The 18850-nt window shown below is 39.0% G+C and overlaps 1 protein-coding gene across 1 annotated transcript in view; it reads left to right on the forward strand.

Annotated features, from left to right (window-relative positions):
• The window catches only part of hydin (HYDIN axonemal central pair apparatus protein), a 76113-nt gene that overhangs the window by 20878 nt on the left and 36385 nt on the right, over window positions 1–18850 (forward strand). Inside the window, exons 11-22 of the mRNA XM_041268928.1 lie at window positions 3402–3625; window positions 4492–4559; window positions 4677–4909; window positions 5960–6060; window positions 6307–6442; window positions 7709–7873; window positions 8483–8635; window positions 14896–15134; window positions 15386–15641; window positions 16137–16280; window positions 17857–18000; window positions 18242–18555. Of these exons, the coding sequence (XP_041124862.1) occupies window positions 3402–3625; window positions 4492–4559; window positions 4677–4909; window positions 5960–6060; window positions 6307–6442; window positions 7709–7873; window positions 8483–8635; window positions 14896–15134; window positions 15386–15641; window positions 16137–16280; window positions 17857–18000; window positions 18242–18555 (2177 nt within the window). The remainder of the gene's footprint in view (window positions 1–3401; window positions 3626–4491; window positions 4560–4676; window positions 4910–5959; window positions 6061–6306; window positions 6443–7708; window positions 7874–8482; window positions 8636–14895; window positions 15135–15385; window positions 15642–16136; window positions 16281–17856; window positions 18001–18241; window positions 18556–18850) is intronic.

Genomic DNA, 18850 nt, shown 5'->3' on the forward strand with positions numbered 1-18850 from the left:
AGTCTTTCACATTGTTGTTGGGTGACTTTATACCACTCCTGGCGCAAAAATTCAAGCAGCTCGGCTTTGTTTGATGGCTTGTGACCATCCATCTTCCTCTTGATCACATTCCAGAGGTTTTCAATGGGGTTCAGGTCTGGAGATTGGGCTGGCCATGACAGGGTCTTGATCTGGTGGTCCTCCATCCACACCTTGATTGACCTGGCTGTGTGGCATGGAGCATTGTCCTGCTGGAAAAAACAATCCTCAGAGTTGGGGAACATTGTCAGAGCAGAAGGAAGCAAGTTTTCTTCCAGGACGACCTTGTACTTGGCTTGATTCATGCGTCCTTCACAAAGACAAATCTGCCCGATTCCAGCCTTGCTGAAGCACCCCCAGATCATCACCGATCCTCCACCACATTTCACAGTGGGTGCGAGACATTGTGGCTTGTAGGCCTCTCCAGGTCTTGGTCTAACCATTAGACGACCAGGTGTTGGGCAAAGCTGAAAATTGGACTCATCAGAGAAGATGACCTTACTCCAGTCCTCTACGGTCCAATCCTTATGGTCTTTTGCAAACCTCAGCCTGGCTCTTCTTTGCTTCTCATTGATGAAGGACTTTGTTCTAGCTTTGCACGACTTCAGCCCTGCCCCTAGGAGCCTGTTTCGAACCGTCCTCGCCGTGCACTTCACCCCAGCTGCCGTTTGCCATTCTTTTTGTAGGTCACTTGATGTCATCCTACGGTTGCTGAGTGACATTCGAATGAGTTGGCGGTCATCCCGGTCAGTGGAAAGCCGTTTTCGCCCTCTGCCGGTCTGTAGCTTTGTTGTCCCCAATGTGTGCTGCTTGACCTTGTTCTTATGAACCGCCATCTTTGAAATTTAAAGGATGGAAGCAACCCGAAGATCACTGTATCCCTCTGCCAGTAAAGCCAGAATTGAACCCTTCTTTTCCTCACTCAAAACTTTCCTTTTCAACTCTTTGGGCATGGTCAATAGTTATTTTTTGATTCCAATTACTTTTGAGGTACTACTAGCACTGTTTTGCCATCCAGCTGGTCCTATTGCAAGAGGATAGTGATGACCACAGGAGTGGTTTTTATACTTTTCCTCATTAAATAAGATTTGGTTCAGGTGATCCCCTAATCAGTACTTCATTCAGTAGAATGAGGTGTGCCTGTGCCTGTGTTGGAATTCAACACACACTGGAATGGAATGGCTGCATACATGTAGAGATGCTGATTTAAGAAAAATTTACAGTGGTCTCTTAATTTTTTCCAGAGCTGTATATGTGTGTGTGTATATATATATATATATATATATATATATATATATATATATATATATATATATATATATATATATATATATATATCTCTATAATATATATATATATATATATATTTGGGTGTGTAAAACATTAAGACCAGTACCTGCTATTACATTCTGTGTAACAAATTTGAAGAGCTACCTAGTGGTCATTTTTTAAACCACTTGACTTCAGCAATACAGATTTTCGAAGTGCAGTAGTTGGTTTTGCTAGAATAGTTGGTATGCATGGTAAATAATTATATAAGCAAAAACAGCAATAGAGAATTATCGGAATACACAGACAGAAACTGACTATTAAAGTCAAACAAGGTCAAACAAGCACTGTCAACCTACTATCAGTCTGCACTATACAAGTATGTATTTGAAGAACAAAAGCATAATTTATATTAATGGTTTAATTCACTTTTTTTATTTATTTTATTTTATGGTAATGTGAAACAAAAGTTGCTTCCAGCTTCTTACTGGATTATATTCAATGTCATGTGGACTTTATTAAAAACATTTTATACATAATCCAATTATGTTATTAAACATTTAAACCAGTGAACCAAGTGTCATACAATATGGATATTGCTACTGTGATTGAATGCACATGTTATATATTTTCATGTACTGTATTTAACATCTTAAATCCACAGTCCTTATCGCCCAAATGCTAAAATGTTGCCCATCATTACGTTTTTATAATCATAATAGCTAACTTATTACCCTGTAGATGTACACAAAAACATGCTCGGGTGTTTTAAAAGTTCAGTAAGTGGAGTGTGAGTATCTGCAATAATCAGTGATTGATCACCCTGCACGCTAGCATCCATACATTTGTAGGAACACATCAAGCTGATCAGAATGATCTACGACATGCCAAACTGTAATCACTACTGTGCCTGGGCCACTCAAGTATGAATTTTCCAATGCAGGGTCAATTGTTTTAAGTAAAGTGATCATCAGTGATCATGTCCAGCTTAATATTTAATTAGGCTACTGCTGGCTGTGGTATTTAACCTATTCACCAAGCAATAGCTTGTCAGGTGTTTAAGTACAGCTTGGTGTTCCCAAAACATTTCTTGACTGTTGTTGGCTTGTAATAGTCTTGGAAAGTTTCATAAGTACCACATTTTATTGAATATGGTAATAGAAGAAAATAATACATATATTTTTATTCCTTTATAGCAGTGGTGCACAACTCAGGCCATGGAGGGCTGGTGTCCCTCCTGGTTTTTGTTCTAACCATACCCTAAATTAATTAATTAAAATTGGCTAGTGCTTTGCATAAGCTCTTGGTATGACAATGTGGGTCATGCCTGCATGAGTTATTAACAATCTTATTGAATCTAATTGTGCTTTTGTTTCAATAATTTATTTCACATACAGTACTTTGATTTTAAGTTAGTTTATATACTTTTTTATTTCAGCATGGGAACTTTATTGTTGAGTTGACTTGTCATGGGAACTGCTTTTGATGAACCTGTGTACGGACATTTCATTAGAGATTCTGTTCCTTGAAATTTTAGTCACGAATAATCCAGAGTAATGCTGTATAATTTATAATTGATTATATTAACACTAGTGATAAGAATAAAGCTGAACTGACACATTTTATTAGATCATTAAATACTGATTAACAACTCCATCCATTAGGGTGTTTTTTGAAAAACAAAATCAATGCTTTCAAATAATTAATGATGATTTTCCAGTGTGGTAAGGAACTCGGCAGAAAGGACACAGTTAAAGCAGGCACTCTTCCAGAAAATGGACATGTAGCCTCTGAATACATAAACCACAGAAGTGTTAGACATTATTCTGTAAATTATAAGTAGTATAATTTCCCAGCGATATGGAATTGCATGCATGCAAAATTACAAACTCTACTAAATAAACACTCGATCAAGAGATGTATACTAGAATTAAGAATCTTGGACAATATTTCTATATTGGAAGACACATGGTATTATTTTACATTGGGTTTAAAGGAATGCATTAGTCCTGCTGTTTCATTGTTTAAGACCACTGGATCCTGCTGTTTTTATAGTTCTCGCTACCTCCAGTCTTCATGGCAATGACCATCTCAATCATTTCCCTGTGTCTCAGGCCATCCTGTCCAACAAAGGGGACATTGATGCCATCTTCAGCTTGGTGCCCCCCTCCTCTGCCCTGGGCTCCTGCTTCTCCTTCAACCCCAGCGAGGGGGTGGTGCTGCCTGGGGGTTATCAGGCCATTGAGGTCTCTTTCTCCTCCAGCATTCTTGGGGACTTCCAGGAGGAATTTCTCTTCTCCATAGACGGCAATCCACAAAACATCAGTGTTACATTCAGGTGAGGCAAAGCTCGCGTTTACTGCAGTGCATAGTGTGCTCCATGTTTTGGGGAAAGGAAAAAACAACACTATTAATGTACTAGTTAGATGCAAGCCTGTTCATCCCTGCTGACCAACGCTTGTCTTGTTGATAACCCTATATGTAGTCAATGATGTTATAAATATTAAGTTAAATAGTGCTCTGAACAATGAGAATAAAGTACTAAAACCCTCTCTGAAACAGTAGAAAAGGGGTTTTATGAACTTCAAACTTGCTTTAATTCATTAAAAAGATCCTATAAAATAGTTCTTAAAACAGTCCTTAAAGTTTTTGAATAGGATTCAATGCTACCTTTTACTTATTTCTGTTACTTACTGAAGCTTTTTTTAAATTTCCACAAAGTGTTGCTCCTGGAAGCTAAGTGTATTCTTTTGCACTTTAATTCTGTTGTACTTTTCTCCCTTTAATGTAAAATGCCTTTCACCTGAGCCATCTATTTAAATGAAACTTCCTGATTAATCATGAAAGATTTGCTGTCCGTGAACTGCAACCTTTATTCATTTTCAATTGTTTTACTTTTTTTGTAGACATTTAATTTTCAGAATCCTTATGATTTAAAGACAAGGAACTTGCAATTTATGATAAATGGAAGTGGTGCGTCTAAATCTGCATCTATTGACACTTTCACCTTGCTTGGATTCATTATCATTGAAAGCCGCTGAGTATAGCTGCTGTTCCTGTCAGCCTCAGAGCGGTCAATGATTTTAATTTTTTTTTCTTTCTCAAGCAGTGACCTTCGCACTTTACCTGACATATTGCTAATTGTTGCAGTGGCACATTTGTCGAATCTGCACATTTTTAAGATCTGCATGATTCTTTTATCAGGGGCTGCGTCATTGGACCCACTTTCCATTTCAATGTGCCTGTACTTAACTTTGGAGATGTCTCCTTTGGTGAGTTTATACACTTTTCTTGTGACATTTGGCAAGAAAAGCTGAGACAAAACATAAATTGTGCAAATAAATACAGCACTTACTGTACCCTAATGACATCTTAATCTTTTGTCATAGGTTTTCCACGCACATTGACATGCTGCCTTCATAACACGTCTCTGGTGCCCATGACCTTCTACCTGCGTGTCCCTGCAGACGGTAGTGGAGACACTTGTGTGACGAGTTCAGCTCAGGTCTCAGACACCAATCGAACCTCGTGGAGGGGCAGCGACCAAGCTGTGAGTCCCAGGGAGTTCACTGTGTCTCCTAGCACTGGGACCATACGATCACAGGGACTCATGGATGTTCAGGTAATGGGTAAACTGCAAATAAAACACAACAGGTGAATTTTTATAGGTGTTACACTAGCCTATATAACGGAAATCATCCCACTTAAAAAAACTAACCATCTGACCCCTTCATGCTCCTTTTTGTGAAAAATGTATTACTGTAGTTTTATTAAGAATTTTAAATTGACACCATCTTATGGCCACACAGTTAATACAATAGTGGCTGTGTTAAGAATGTGAAACATCTGTTTAGTACCAACCAGGACCACTACTGGTAACTTGAGCATCTTTATATTGATGTCTCTGTGAAGTGCTTCCAAGAAAATCTTTCCCAACTTGTATCCAAGGAGAGCTGCAATATTACCCTGTTTGTTATTTACGAATGTGTTTTACATGTACTCCATGCTTGATAATCACATTAAGCTCTCTTCACCTCATCATTAAGTGGGCTCCCAGGTTTTCCCTTCTGTTTATCTGACTCAGATTCCCTGTGCTGCTCTCATGAACAGGGTTTTCGTTCTCACTCATCAGCTGGCAGCTCTATGAAACAGAGCTCTATTTCATAAATATTTTCCAGACTCCTCAAAACCACTGACAACAAATCTCCAGCTCCATTCACTTAAGTGACACAGAAATGTCATGGCTGCATTTCAGAATGACTGGTTCTAGGCTATACATTACTGGAATAAATGATAGCAGAATGGCATGTTAGCTGGAGAATGAGTCTTGGGTTTTCAGGATCTACAATCCTTATATAAAAACTGTATTACCAGATTTGAGTTACTTACAGCTTCTACAGTTACATTCTCAGGCAATTTATCAACTGTTCCAACTTGTAGTTTCTTTAACTTTTTGCAGACGAAGGAGGGAGAAGCATCACACATGCATTCAACATTGTAGGCATTTAACCTAGCTGCAGAACATATAATAATAATAATAATAATAATAATAATATTTTAGTACCATCTTCAGAAGTACATGTATCATTCCTGCTTACAGAATTATCCCCTTGTGAAATGTGTCACCCACTCTAGGAGTTAACCCTTGTTGGCTGTACCTTGTCTCTCCCAGGTGACTCTGTGCTCCAACAGAGTTCAGAGGTATGAGTTGGCCTTGGTGGTGGATGTGGAGGGCATTGGGGAAGAGGTTCTGGCTCTCCCTATTGTTGCAAGGTAAACATTTCCTACTCATGCCATATGTACAGTATATAATGTCACAATGTCACAATTGACCTATTGTATACATATTAAGTCTGTGCCTTACAAATCCACAAACACGTTGTAAAATAGACAGACAGATGGATCTGTGTTTTGCATGGTAATAGGGGCCATGTCCATGTTAATAACAGATTGATTGTGCAGCGATTGCTATACTCATTTTCAGTCATGTTAGCACGTTTTTAATGTCTTGTTTTCAAGGTGTGTTGTTCCTCTGTTACGTGTGGTGACTCCAGTTTTGGAGTTTCGAAGATGCTTCCTCAATTATCCTTATCACCGAACAATTCAGCTGGCCAACGACGATGACCTACCTGCATGCTATGGTTTGCTCCCACAAGTCAGTCTGTTTTTTACATGCAGCATTTTGTTAAAATCTTAGATTTGGGATCTTCTGAGTGGCGCATCCAGTAGGATGCGCCGTATAGCCTGGAGATCGCAGGTTCAGATCCAGGCTATGTCATTGCAGACCGTGACCGGGGGTTCCTAGGAGGCGGCTCACAATTGGCCGAGTGCCTCCTGGATAGGGAGGGCTTAGGTCGGCAGGGCAATCCACGGTTCACTGCGCACCAGCGACCCCTGTAGCTGATAGGGCGCCTGCGGGTCTGCAGTGGAGCCTTTCAGATCTGTGTTGTCCTCCGGCACTATAGATCTGGTGGCTTCGCTGTGGATCTGCAGTGCGAAAAAAGACGGCTTGGCAGGGACACGTTTCGGGGGACGCGTGTGTCAGCCGCCATTTCCCAAGTCGCTGGGGGTTGCAGCGGTGAACTGGGATTAATAAGAACAGAATTGGCAATTGTGGAGAAAAATCGGGTAAAAAATCATTGGCAACGACTAAATAAAAAAAAATAAATAAATAAAAATCTTACATTTCATCTTAGTTCAGCTGATTTTCAAAACCTGAAGAGGAATGCTTACAGTAAGTATCACTGTAGCTGAGGGATTTGACACAAATTCTTCCTACACTTCACATAAATGCATTCTAAATGCAAGTCATTTTTATTATTTTTATGAACAGACCAAAGAGGCTGAGCAGTTTGAAGGCTACATTCATAAAATAACAGCAGAATCAACTGTAAAAAAACACAATAGACATTGTATCACAATGCTGTTGTCTGGATACACTCTTGGTTAATTTGTGCATGTTGCCATTTGGACCTGAGAAAGCCATCACCAAGATGTAGGCAAAGTGAATTCAACCTTGTTTTATATTAGCTTCTGTGTTGCTGCTACTATTTCATGTATTATGCTACTATCATGTATTGTGCATTTTTTGTTTTGTTTTTAGTTTTACTGTATATCATGTATTATGCATTTCTCTGTATTTAAAGTATTATGGATTTTCCTATTGTTACTGCACCTTGTAACGCGTTTTGTGTTGGTGGTCCACTATGAAAGGCGCTATATAAAATAAAAATTGATTTGATTTGATATCCTTGAAGCCATTGAGAATGTTAAAACGTACAGCCAAAACATGGGCAGAGCCTTGTAACTGCAACTGTTTTGTGAGACATTTTGGGAGTAGAAGTGGACATTTTGAGAGTTTGGATCTTCAGAAAAGAAAAATATGGACACCATGTGTTTCTGGTTTCTTGGTGTACTGTAGGTCTTTGAGGAGAGCTCTGCCTTGCTGTACTCCAGTCCCCAGCCCAGAGGCATCATTGAGCCACACTCCACACTGGAGATACCCCTGGTGCTGCAGGCTGCTTTTGTTGGAAGGCTGGACGCGATGGCAGAGGTTGCCGTCTTTGGCAGTGAAGACCCACCACTCGTACGTTTCTAAGTAGGACCCCTTCAGTCTGCGTGCTTGGATTTATTTTAGTTTTTGTTGTTTTTTCATTTTAGTGGTTTGAATGATTTTAAACACGCTTGAGCTTGTTCCTCTGATTGTGCATATATTTTTAATGAAATTAAGTTAAAAAAAAAAAAAATTAAAAAGCGCATTTCACTAAAAAAAAAAAAAAAAGTGGGTTCCTGTAGGAAAAGTTCTTGACTGGAAAAACAAAAAAGTGATTCTTAACTTATTCATTCTGCTGCACAGAGCATAAGAAATAGGACATAGGAAATAGGAAAATTCAGGAGCCAGTATCAAATTTAACAAAAAGAGTTTTGCAGTTATTTATATAAGAGTGAAGAGACAGCTGTACCAGCCTCTCACAGCAGTGAAGTAGAAAATCACTATCCAGTACCATCTGTACTGTAGGAAAGTTAAGCAAATAAATTGAGTACCACATGCTGGACAACAAGCAAGGCATAGAAATACGATTGTCTTCAAAGTGTTCAATTCAAGTGTGAATAATAACGCTTAGCCAGAATATCCAGTTTATTTTGCATGTCTGTATAACCCTCTGAATTGACTGTCCCTTTGCCACATTCCCAGGAGGTGCTCCTGTCCTGCATGGGAGAAGGACCTGTAGTTCATGTCAGTAGCATAGAGGTGGATTTTGGGAACATCCCAGTACTGACAGACATATCCAGGACACTGCTGCTGTCTAACCAGTGCCCAATCCCAGCCCACTTCCTGGCACAAATGGTGAGTATTTCAATTGTAGAACATACTTTTAATCATTAGCAAGGATAAGCATGTATCTAATTACTTGTGGGTTCACTGTAATTCTTTGCTAGACTAAGCTCATTATCTTACTTGGATCTTCTATAATTCAAGCCTCCAATTTTTATTCTTTTAATCTAATTTATATTGATAATGAATTATCTAATTAATTAATCTACTTCGTTCTGTGCATTTATAGTGGAGGCTGTGTAATATTGGCAGGCAAGTTGGACATGGGACTAAAGTTTACAAGCTGTGGAGCTACTTGTACCTGCAGTGTAAACATTCTTCAAGTATGGTGTCTCCACCTAGTCCATTATTTCTGCTGTTCCATAACATTCATTTTTTTCTATAGGGTGCAATTGGCTGAACATCTAGATGTTTTCTGCTATTGTTATATCCCATGATCTCCTAGGTCCTGGTCTTTAGCTCTTGGCACTAAGCCTCCGTTAGATTTGTAACACATATCCACTGGCCAAAAGCAAATATTACTGTTAATTTATGATTTATATAATCTTTTTAACATCAAATTAGTCTTGAATTTGTTCATTTATTTATTTATTACATTTATATAGCACTTTTTATGCAGAAGTGTTGCAAAGTAGCAATTTTAAAGTTACATTAAAACCCACTAAGATAAGAAAGTCATTTTATAAAAGTGCGTTTTTAGTCTTGACTTAAACTGTAACGGTCCCAGCTTTCCTGATAAACGAAGACAGAGCATTCCATAATTTAGGAGATCTACAGGAAAAAGCCATATTGTTGCTTTTGTTGACCCTAGGAATAACCAGCAGTAGCGGGTTTTACTTAGGTGGTCGATAAATAATTACAATATGAACAGGCAATGGACGGTTTAATGTCAAGATTGAAACTTCAAAAGATGAATAACCTTCAACAATTTCCTGTTTGATTCTAAGTTCACTATGGAAAACAGTAGCAAGTCCACTTCCCTGCCCAGCAGAGCGAGCTTTCTGGAAAAAAGAATAGTTAGGTGGAGAAGCCTCAATCAGGGGAACATTGTCATTCGGTCCAAGCCAAGTTTCAGTTAAAGAGAGAATATCACTGCTATAATCCTGAATAAAATCACTAAATAATAATAAGAGCCTTATTAGACAGAGACCTGACATTAAATAAACCTAGGTGTAAATTAGTCCAATCAAGGGCATGTGATTTCTGTGTTTACTCAGCAGGTAGCAGGAATGGCAGGATACTTTAACCTGAATTTTACATGCCTCTTTAGATTCCCTCCCCTTCCCAGTTCCTAGTTTAAATTCCTTGCTAGGTGGTGTTCAATGTTATCAGCTAGCCTGCTTGCCCCGGACCTATTTAGGTGAAGTCCATCTTTCCTATAATATCTATTTCTTTCACAAAAGCAATCACAGTTGTTTATAAATCCCAGCCCTTCTTGCACACATCAACCAGCCAGTCAAGTATTTAAGGCACTAATTTTACTGAATACTGCACCCCCACCACCACCAACAGGTAGCAGACCTGAAAGAATAATTCTACATTGTAACTCTTTCAGCTGTCTTGTTTAGAATCTCAGGTATTCTGTTCCTTATGTCATGAATGCTCAGACTTGGGATTATTAAATGTTCTGTAACAGATTAAAATACATCTATCCCTGCTATTTTTTTTTTCTATTCCTGCTGTTTTATACACATTGTTGCATCTGCCAGTGCTCAGTTTAATTTAGATTTTTTTTATTAAAAATGTTCACATTCTGTTCTTGGAGTTAATCTACTTTTGTAATTTACATGCAGAGATTCTACAATTGATTCAGCCTTGTTCAGATGCTTCTATTATAACCTAAAGAATATAATACATTCTGTGTGCAGAATACAGTACTGAATGCATTTGCATATAAATATACCAGCTGGTATAGGGAGTGATTTATGTGTCCCAAAGAGAGTAGAGAAAACTCTCCTTGAGATTTAGTTTGAGATTATAGAAGGTTTTGCTATTTTAGAGATGAGCTTTATCTTGGAGGGAGTGTGGTATAATTATGTAAAGTTTCGAGGCCATGGGTTTAAACCTTGGACAAGTTATTTGGTATCCTTGTGGTTTGTTGATGTTGATTCACTGTAGTAGCGCTGAGCAAGGTGAATTATCTCTGAAAAATACATTTAAAAAAACAAACACGCGCTGCATTTTTAAATCCCAAAGTGATTCACACTTCTTTTAGCATGTTTACTTAATTGACTTAAAAGCACATTGCTTAATTCATGAAGTTCACCGTTCCATACTCTCTTAACCTACAGTTAAGGCATGAGAAAACATGATGGGTTACCCCATGGTAATGTAGAACCCAGTTTATGGATGGTGTTATTGATCACATACACTCCCTCCATGATCCAGATCACTCAATGATGGTAGGATACTAACCAACACATTGCAGGGCTGGGCTGTCATTCTGAGAATCATTGCTCCGAGTTTGTATTTTGGAATTTATCAAAATACTCTTTAAAGATCCAGAGGATCGGGTTTGAATGTAGAAGATGTAGATCTGAAATCAATAAGGATAATATATTGACACTTAATAGTGGTTCAGACTGTGTTGACAATGTTGTTGTTGTTGTTGACAGTGCTAGACAAAGTGTTAAGGCTGATTCGTACTTCAGTGGTGGGACCGTCGCTGAGGGTGGTTCCCAGTCTCTCTAGTCCATATCTCCCCCCTACAGTTCCCTCTTGTGCCACCAGTGATTTCCAACTAATTGCTTCACAGAAGGCTCTTGAGCCCTAATTATACAGTTTTTTTTTTTAGTTTTTGTTTTTTACACAAGGAACTTGGAAAGCTCAGTGGCATTTTGCTTTGCTTACACCAATGTTTATACCAGATAAGTCTGATCTGTCTGTATTGACAAGATAGACTAATTCACAGGTTTGGTTTTTTTTTGTTTGTTTTTTTCAATCAAAATGTGAATTCGTCATAGCTGCCTGGCAAGAAAATGATATTACAATTTAATCAGAGTTCTTTTTTTCTTTCTTAATAATGTGTGCTTCTATAATGATCTAACACAACTTTTAAAACTAAAAGATGAAGAGGGAATCCTGATACTAAAAAAGAAGAACCCCGGATTTAAAAAAAGAAGCCCTTAAATGATGCAGTTCAAAACAGTGAAGAAAATAAAACAATTGTAATGCATGCCTGATCAGGTTATTGAAATCTCACGCTGTTAGGTGTTGAGCCAGATATCTGTTGTTACCTTTCCAGAAATGTGTTGCTGGTTTTCTTGGTTCAGTCTTACCCAGAACAACTTTCAACTCACTTAAAGTTTAGGGTGTTGCTGAATATGGTAAATTAACTGGCCAACAATATTTTACATGTACAAAAGCTAGCATGTAAGAAGAAAGGGGATAAATAAATAAGAAATCCAGACAAGAATGTACTTGACCAAAAATGATTACTGTTTAATTATGTATAAAGGGCTTTGAAATGTATACATTTTAAACATACTGGAGCAATTTTCACCCTGTGCATAGAGCATTAGAGCACTTTGCTTTGCAGTTCTCCTACCTAAAAGGTGACATCTCTTACTTAATAAGAAACTACACATAGCATATTCACTTTTAGTTTACTCTCTCCAAGAGACACCTGTGATTGTCTCATTACTGTAGTCTGTAAAGCTTACTGCAATCTGTCTAGAGGCTCCACAATAAGCAATTAGCATGTCTGCTTGATTTGACAGTCAGCCAAGATAATAATAAATGTTGTTAATTAGTACACTCTACAGTAACAGAAGCTCACAGCGGCACAATGTTTACAGCTTTGTTCTGAAGGAGGCCATTCTTTGTACAACGACTTTCGCAGAGTTTATAAGCATCACTAGACAGGTGACCTGCCACTAACAAGGGTAATCTCCCAATGACTTCTCTCACGGTGCATTTAAAAAAAAATAGCTTGTTTCTAAATAATTTTTAGGTATATGTGCTAATGAACCCATTTGTACAGCTAACTACTGACCTGTTGGCAAAGTTTTAAATTCTAACCCTAATGCATGAATTTACTAGTTCATTTAGGTAATTACGTTTTCTCAGTAGGACCTGTCATTCAAAATATGTGAACATACCATATGCTGTTTTTTGGAGTAGATTCCTAGGAAGGATTGAAACTTGTGATCTAGTCATTAAAGATGTTAAGAGCTGGATATAGCTAGATTTATATTCCAATTTAAAACAGGAACATGATTAGTGAAAGACCGTGCAGGGTGCTGTGAGAGCTAAGGCCTCCAGAAGCAGTCTGCAGATTTCCTTCCCAACCTAGCCTTTATATCAAGGAAGAACTGGTAGGAAAAACTTTTGTGATTTATATTTATAATTACTGTAAAGTTCAGCCGAGTGAAGAAATAACAGCTCTCGACAGGAAACCGGCACAGCTGGAAGTCTCGTGGTGTTCTATTCAATTTCAATCAGTCCTTTCTGAAATGGCAATTGAAATTGGATATATGGAAGGATACACATAGCACATATTTATAGAAGTGTATAGTTTTATGGTACTTGAAACCGACCTGGTAAAATCATCAACACTTGGATATCAAATTACCTAATGTATCTAACATTCATTTGAGGAATGAGGGGTGAAGTGCATAATTTGAGTTGTATTGAACAGTGATGATATCAGACAGACTTGCCTTACTATCATTGGGTGTTTATAGAAGGCTCTCTATGAATTACTCATTTTATTACATGAATTGAAAACCACACAGGTTACTCTAGCACTCAATATGCAGAACCTAAAAAGAATCACTGGTATGATTGTGTTTACCTGGCCTCATCAGCATATCTCTCATCAGTCTGGCCCTTAGTAGAGCCTGGAGAAAATAAATACTGTGCTACGAAATCTCCTTCCTTACGAATTTAAAAAGGATGAATTCAACGCAAATTGCTTAAAGCTGTGGGGATCTAAACTGGGCTCTGCGTAGGTGGATGGCAACCTTGTTTACCATTTGTTCTGCAGCGATGTAAAAATTTGAATAATTAGCTATTTTTTAAATCTCATTTCATGAATTATTTTAAATGTATACATTAGGGTAGGAAAAGCCTAACTGAAATATGACATGTTATCTTTCATAGTGTCCTGGCGATGGTACAGCAGATTAGAAGCAACACATCATTCACGGAATTAAATCACTTAGTTGTTCTCTGTTGCTTTTAAAACCATCTCTTTGTGTCTATTCCCAAAAGAAAATGAAAAAAGAAGTGTTACAGAGAGATGTTTTTTTCACATTAATAGTGTAGCATGGGCCATTTTTGTACGAGTTCTATGTATGAAAAAATGTATAAGTTTATTGATAAAAAACCAAAACCAGCAGAAGGTTCCCTTAGTATCTCCATACTGTGCAGAGTATCACTTAGATATCTAACACACATAACACTCAGGGTTTCGTCCTTATACATTATACACAATGTAATATATTTAATTATCATTATCGTATGGATTGCTCCAGTAGCTTGATATGCCCTTTTGAATGTAATTGATGAAAACAAAAAGCATCCAGAATAGTATTCAGAAAATTCAAGCCGTAGATTTAGCCTTAGGAACCCTAGCTTAGAGTTTACTGTATGGAGTTACTTGAAGTGTCCTGAAGGTGAGAATGTGGACAATTATTGCTACTAAGCTTATATTGGCACATTTATATTGGCTGCCTATCCATATTGCTGTCAGTGCATTCTGTGTTTAACAGAGGTTCTGCACAGGCGTGCAGTAAATTCTAATTAGAAAATGTTGCGTGCAGCAACAGATATAGGCATGGGAAGTCATTTTCCCAGCTACTAGTTCAATGTCTTTGCAAGTGGCTGAACTGCCCTTTGGATCAGATAAGGCTCTTTGCTTGCTTTTGCTTCCCTGTGCAGGCTGCAGGCTGTCCTGTTCAATAGCTGATTGCTTAGCAAACATGAGCTCCCAAAGCATTTTGAAAGCTGTCTCCCCTTTGAATCTAAGGCAGCTTGCTCGGAAGAAATAGAAACCTAAACGTGAGCCTCAAGGGTTGCTATTGCTTCGAAATGCAATGCAGATAATCCATATAAGCAAGTGTTTAGTGTTGTGGTTAAGAGGGTATGTGCCTCCTGTACAGTGTGTTTTAGTAATCTAGAGGCTTTGTCTGCCCGGAGGATAGGGGAATCCTGTTCACTTAGAGTAAATGGCAGTATGCCTGTATATAATCTAAAATTATTGAATGTTCCTGTAATTGCCAGGGAATGGTGCCGGTATCTAAGTCCTGTGCTATTTGAACCTCCTTCAGGTCCGAAGCAACTCGCACTGGCGCTTGGATCCCAGCGAGGGGGTAGTCCCTCCAGATGGGGAGACGGAGATCAGACTTGTGGCGAACTTAGACGACACATTGCGCTTCCAGGACAAGATACACCTGGTGGTTGAGAACAGCCAAACACACACCATTCCAGTCATGGCCACTGGAACCGGCACGACCATCGTAACGGACAGACCCTTCGCTCCTGAGCTCAATCTGGGGGCTCGTTTCAGGTAGGGTTTTTCTGCTGTACCTCTTTGGTTTCTACATTAGCTAGCAGATTTCCCATTGTCAGAAAGCAGCACCTCAAAGTTGCTTTGAAATAAAGCATATGCAACAATATACATTCAAGCATGTTCTTAACATTTAAAACAGTTAATTATAGTTATTTGTAATGTGAACAATGTACCATGGACATACACAGGGAGCTGTCATCCTGCTGACCAGTGTCTCTAGCTCTCCTTTTTCACATCTCCTATTACAGCTCAGGGTCCTGCCAGTACCACTTCAAGCTAACGAACATGGGGAGGCGCTGCCACCAGCTGTACTGGATGACAGAAGGGTTCCCCCAGTTCCGCAGGCGTGGGAACATACCCCTGGGCAGAACACAGGACGGTAAGCTGAAGAACACCGTGCCAGAGCCACCCTGCCCAGTCTTCAAGCTGCACCCCCTGAGAACGGAGCTGCACCCGGGGCAATCCGTCGACATGGTGCTAGAGGGATCATCTGACACCCCTAAGGTATTCATCTACTTTATTAATAAGAAAAACTTTGTAAGAGTATTATCAGTCTGAAGCTGGTGTGGCACAGGCGCTCCAAAGACAATCAAGGAAGTATGCTTCCCTCTTGCCCAAGTGGAGGGGCTATCCCTGGTCCCATGTATCCAGCTTGTCTTCACCCTTGCAAGACAATTTTAATGTGACATTGTGCAATAGAGATACAGCACATAGTGAGCTGTGATCGTCTGAGAATGTATCATGTAAACAAGTTGCAAACCACTGCTAATGTTTCCAATGCTGCCAAACAGGACCTTATTGATTTGACCGTGACATTTTTTTTGTGTGAAAATAGCTGCATAAATAAATCAAAGCTGTACCATACTGTATCTCAGATCCTTGCACAAATCTTGAACACTATCCTATTTTCAGTGCAACAGAAAGATATCCTGTGCTCAGGGCTTCGTCCTTATCTCCTTCTGCAGGCCTGTGACCTGTCTTTATCTCACACACACACAGGTAGTAAAGGAAACGTTGATATGCCAGGCCATTATTGGTAAACAGACTGGGAAGGAGCGGATTATGAAAGTGGATGTCACCTGCGAGTTCATCGCACCTGTCCTGGACATTTCAAACAAACAGCTGAGCTTCTATGTGGAAAAAGTGAGTTTCACAAAAGGGTATATTTGAAGTTGCACTTTTAATGTTTTTTTTTTTTTTTTATGACTTATTTTAAGCTTTATTTTAATAGAAAGCCCTATTGAAATAGAGCTTTCAGTTACAGGCCAACCAGCCTTGACCTCTGTGGTGTGAAATCATCTACCTCACAGCTTCTTCACTGGATAGCTGATGAAAATCCATTGCCCGCGCTGTTGCTTCTGTCATCTTTATTTATTCGCCTCATCTTACAGGAGCTCATAGTGCACTGTATTTCTCCACTGGAATTCAGTCTCTCTCACTCTTTTTTTACTCATTTATAATATTATTGAAGAAATAATAATTACTGGAGACTCCAGGTCATTTTAATGAAATGGTGCCCACTGATTTTCTCTTCTCTATTCATTTGTATGCAAGCTCTATATCACTAAAGCAGTCTACTGCAGACAGCTGCTTTCAGGCCGCTTGCCAAGCCAGGTGTCAAAACTTAACATGCAAATGTGTTTCTATGGCATTCTTTTATCTAAGGCTGCCCCATTCATCTCTGTGCTGACAGCTTGCTTTTTGATTTAAGGGACGTGAGCGAGGTAATGCTATCTCGGATAAATAGACAGTTCTTTGCACTTAAAAAGCTTTGTAGATCAGCCAGCATCTGGTGCACAATTTCATTGCAATTTTTTAATTAATTGAGAGATGCCTTTACACAAGTGACAGTGCAACAATCTGAATATGTTAAAATCAAAGTATAACTACCATATGAAATCTGACCTCCTCCAACGGGGCTGCTTAAATGAGACTCTTGGGTTTGGTAAATTCAAGTGTGAATTTTACCTTTTTTTAAATCTGTGCAAAACATTTTTGTCATAATATTGATACTTTTTTTTTGTCACCGTCAAGAACAGCATCAATTCCAATGGTTATACCTGCTATTAAAGTTCAAAACCTATTCACAAAGCTTAGTCATGAGTTATTTAAAGAAAGTCTGTTTTCATGTGTAAAATACAGTTTGATTTTCATGAACCTCCTCTTTTTTCATGAATGTCAAACTTTATTTTATTCATAATTGTAACAGATTTTTAAAAACTCACTCTCTGTATGTGATGCTAAACATGATACACTTTTACAGCAGTGTGTACATTAGATAAGCAGCTGTTTCTATCTGCGAGACAGCACATAGCAGCTGTCTGTACAGGCTGTTTGTCGACCAATCATGAGTGTAACTTTTCAGAAACCATCATAATGCTTTCAGGACAAAACTTCTGAAGTAGTGACACAAATTACATAATAATATTCTGAAAAAGCCCAAAGTGGTATTTCAAAACAGCGCCCTCATGTATTGAGCATTGGGCTTAGCTTTCTATGGGGTCCTCAGACTTAACTGATAGAAGTGTGATGACTTCTGTTTTATGGACACGCGTGTCACAGAGTTTCAGCATTGAAGAATGGTAAACACTTATTAAACATTGTATGTACAGTGTGTTTGGTTTGATCATGCCATTAATTAAATGAATTCTGGATTTTTAGTGAGACTTGGAGCTGAACCTAGTTAATAATGTCTGTGACCATCATGCCTGTCTTCCAGGGGCCCACTAATGTGCTGGTTCCTCAGTACAAGTCTGTCCTGCTGAAAAACGTCTCCTCACTGCCGCTCAACATGCAGCTGACCCTGGGGGAACCCTTCTCTATCTGTGACAAGCAAGGAGACCTCAGGCTTTTCACATCAAAGGTACAGATTTTCAGATTTCAGGACTGCCTGCTTCATTGAATTGACTAGTCATCCAGATTGAGAATAAACTGACTGCAGCTTTTCTTCACTTTCATTGTAAATAGCTTTAGATTGCTCCTTTTTTATAAGGAGCAATCTTAAAAAATCTAGATTTTTGGGCAGACAGATGAGAAGCATCATTCAATATAGGTGATATCTCCCCTAAAGTCTTTATATTACTCCTCTACCTCTTTCCCTCTAGACACTTTTGCTGAGTGTGGGTGAGGAGGTGGAGCTGTGGGTCCAGTTTGAGCCCTCTTACCGGGAGGACTGCTACACGCGGGTGGTGGAGGAGTGTTTGGTATTCCAGTACCTCGAGCACCCGCAGAAAGACTACATATCCCTGCGTGGGGAGGTCCACTTCCCCAACCTGCACTTCTCCAGCATGGAGGTCGACTTCGGCTGCATCCTCAACGACACTGAGGTCCTGAGGACCGTTTACATGTCCAACCACAGCCCCCTTCCTGTCAAATATCGCTGGTCCTTCCTGGTAGATGACTGGGAGAACAAGATCAGGTAAGAATATCAGTCTTGAGTGGTAGATTTGGTCAAAACACACTACGCTATTTTATAATCTGCATCATTTTCCCATTCCCTGTTCTTTGGCGACATTCAGTAGCATTTTCCATATGTGTTAGCAAATTGATTTGCACCATAAAACACGAGAGGTAGCAAAGAGACTTATATATAATACATGGATGAAGGCTATATTTACATCCTGAGCCATTCTAAAAAAAGGCATAATACCACAGTAGTGACGTAAAAAAGTCTTAATTCCTCTATGATACGTGAACTTTAACCTATTCGACTC

This window comes from Polyodon spathula, chromosome 13 (genome assembly GCF_017654505.1).
Source record: "Polyodon spathula isolate WHYD16114869_AA chromosome 13, ASM1765450v1, whole genome shotgun sequence".
NCBI lineage: Eukaryota > Metazoa > Chordata > Actinopteri > Acipenseriformes > Polyodontidae > Polyodon > Polyodon spathula.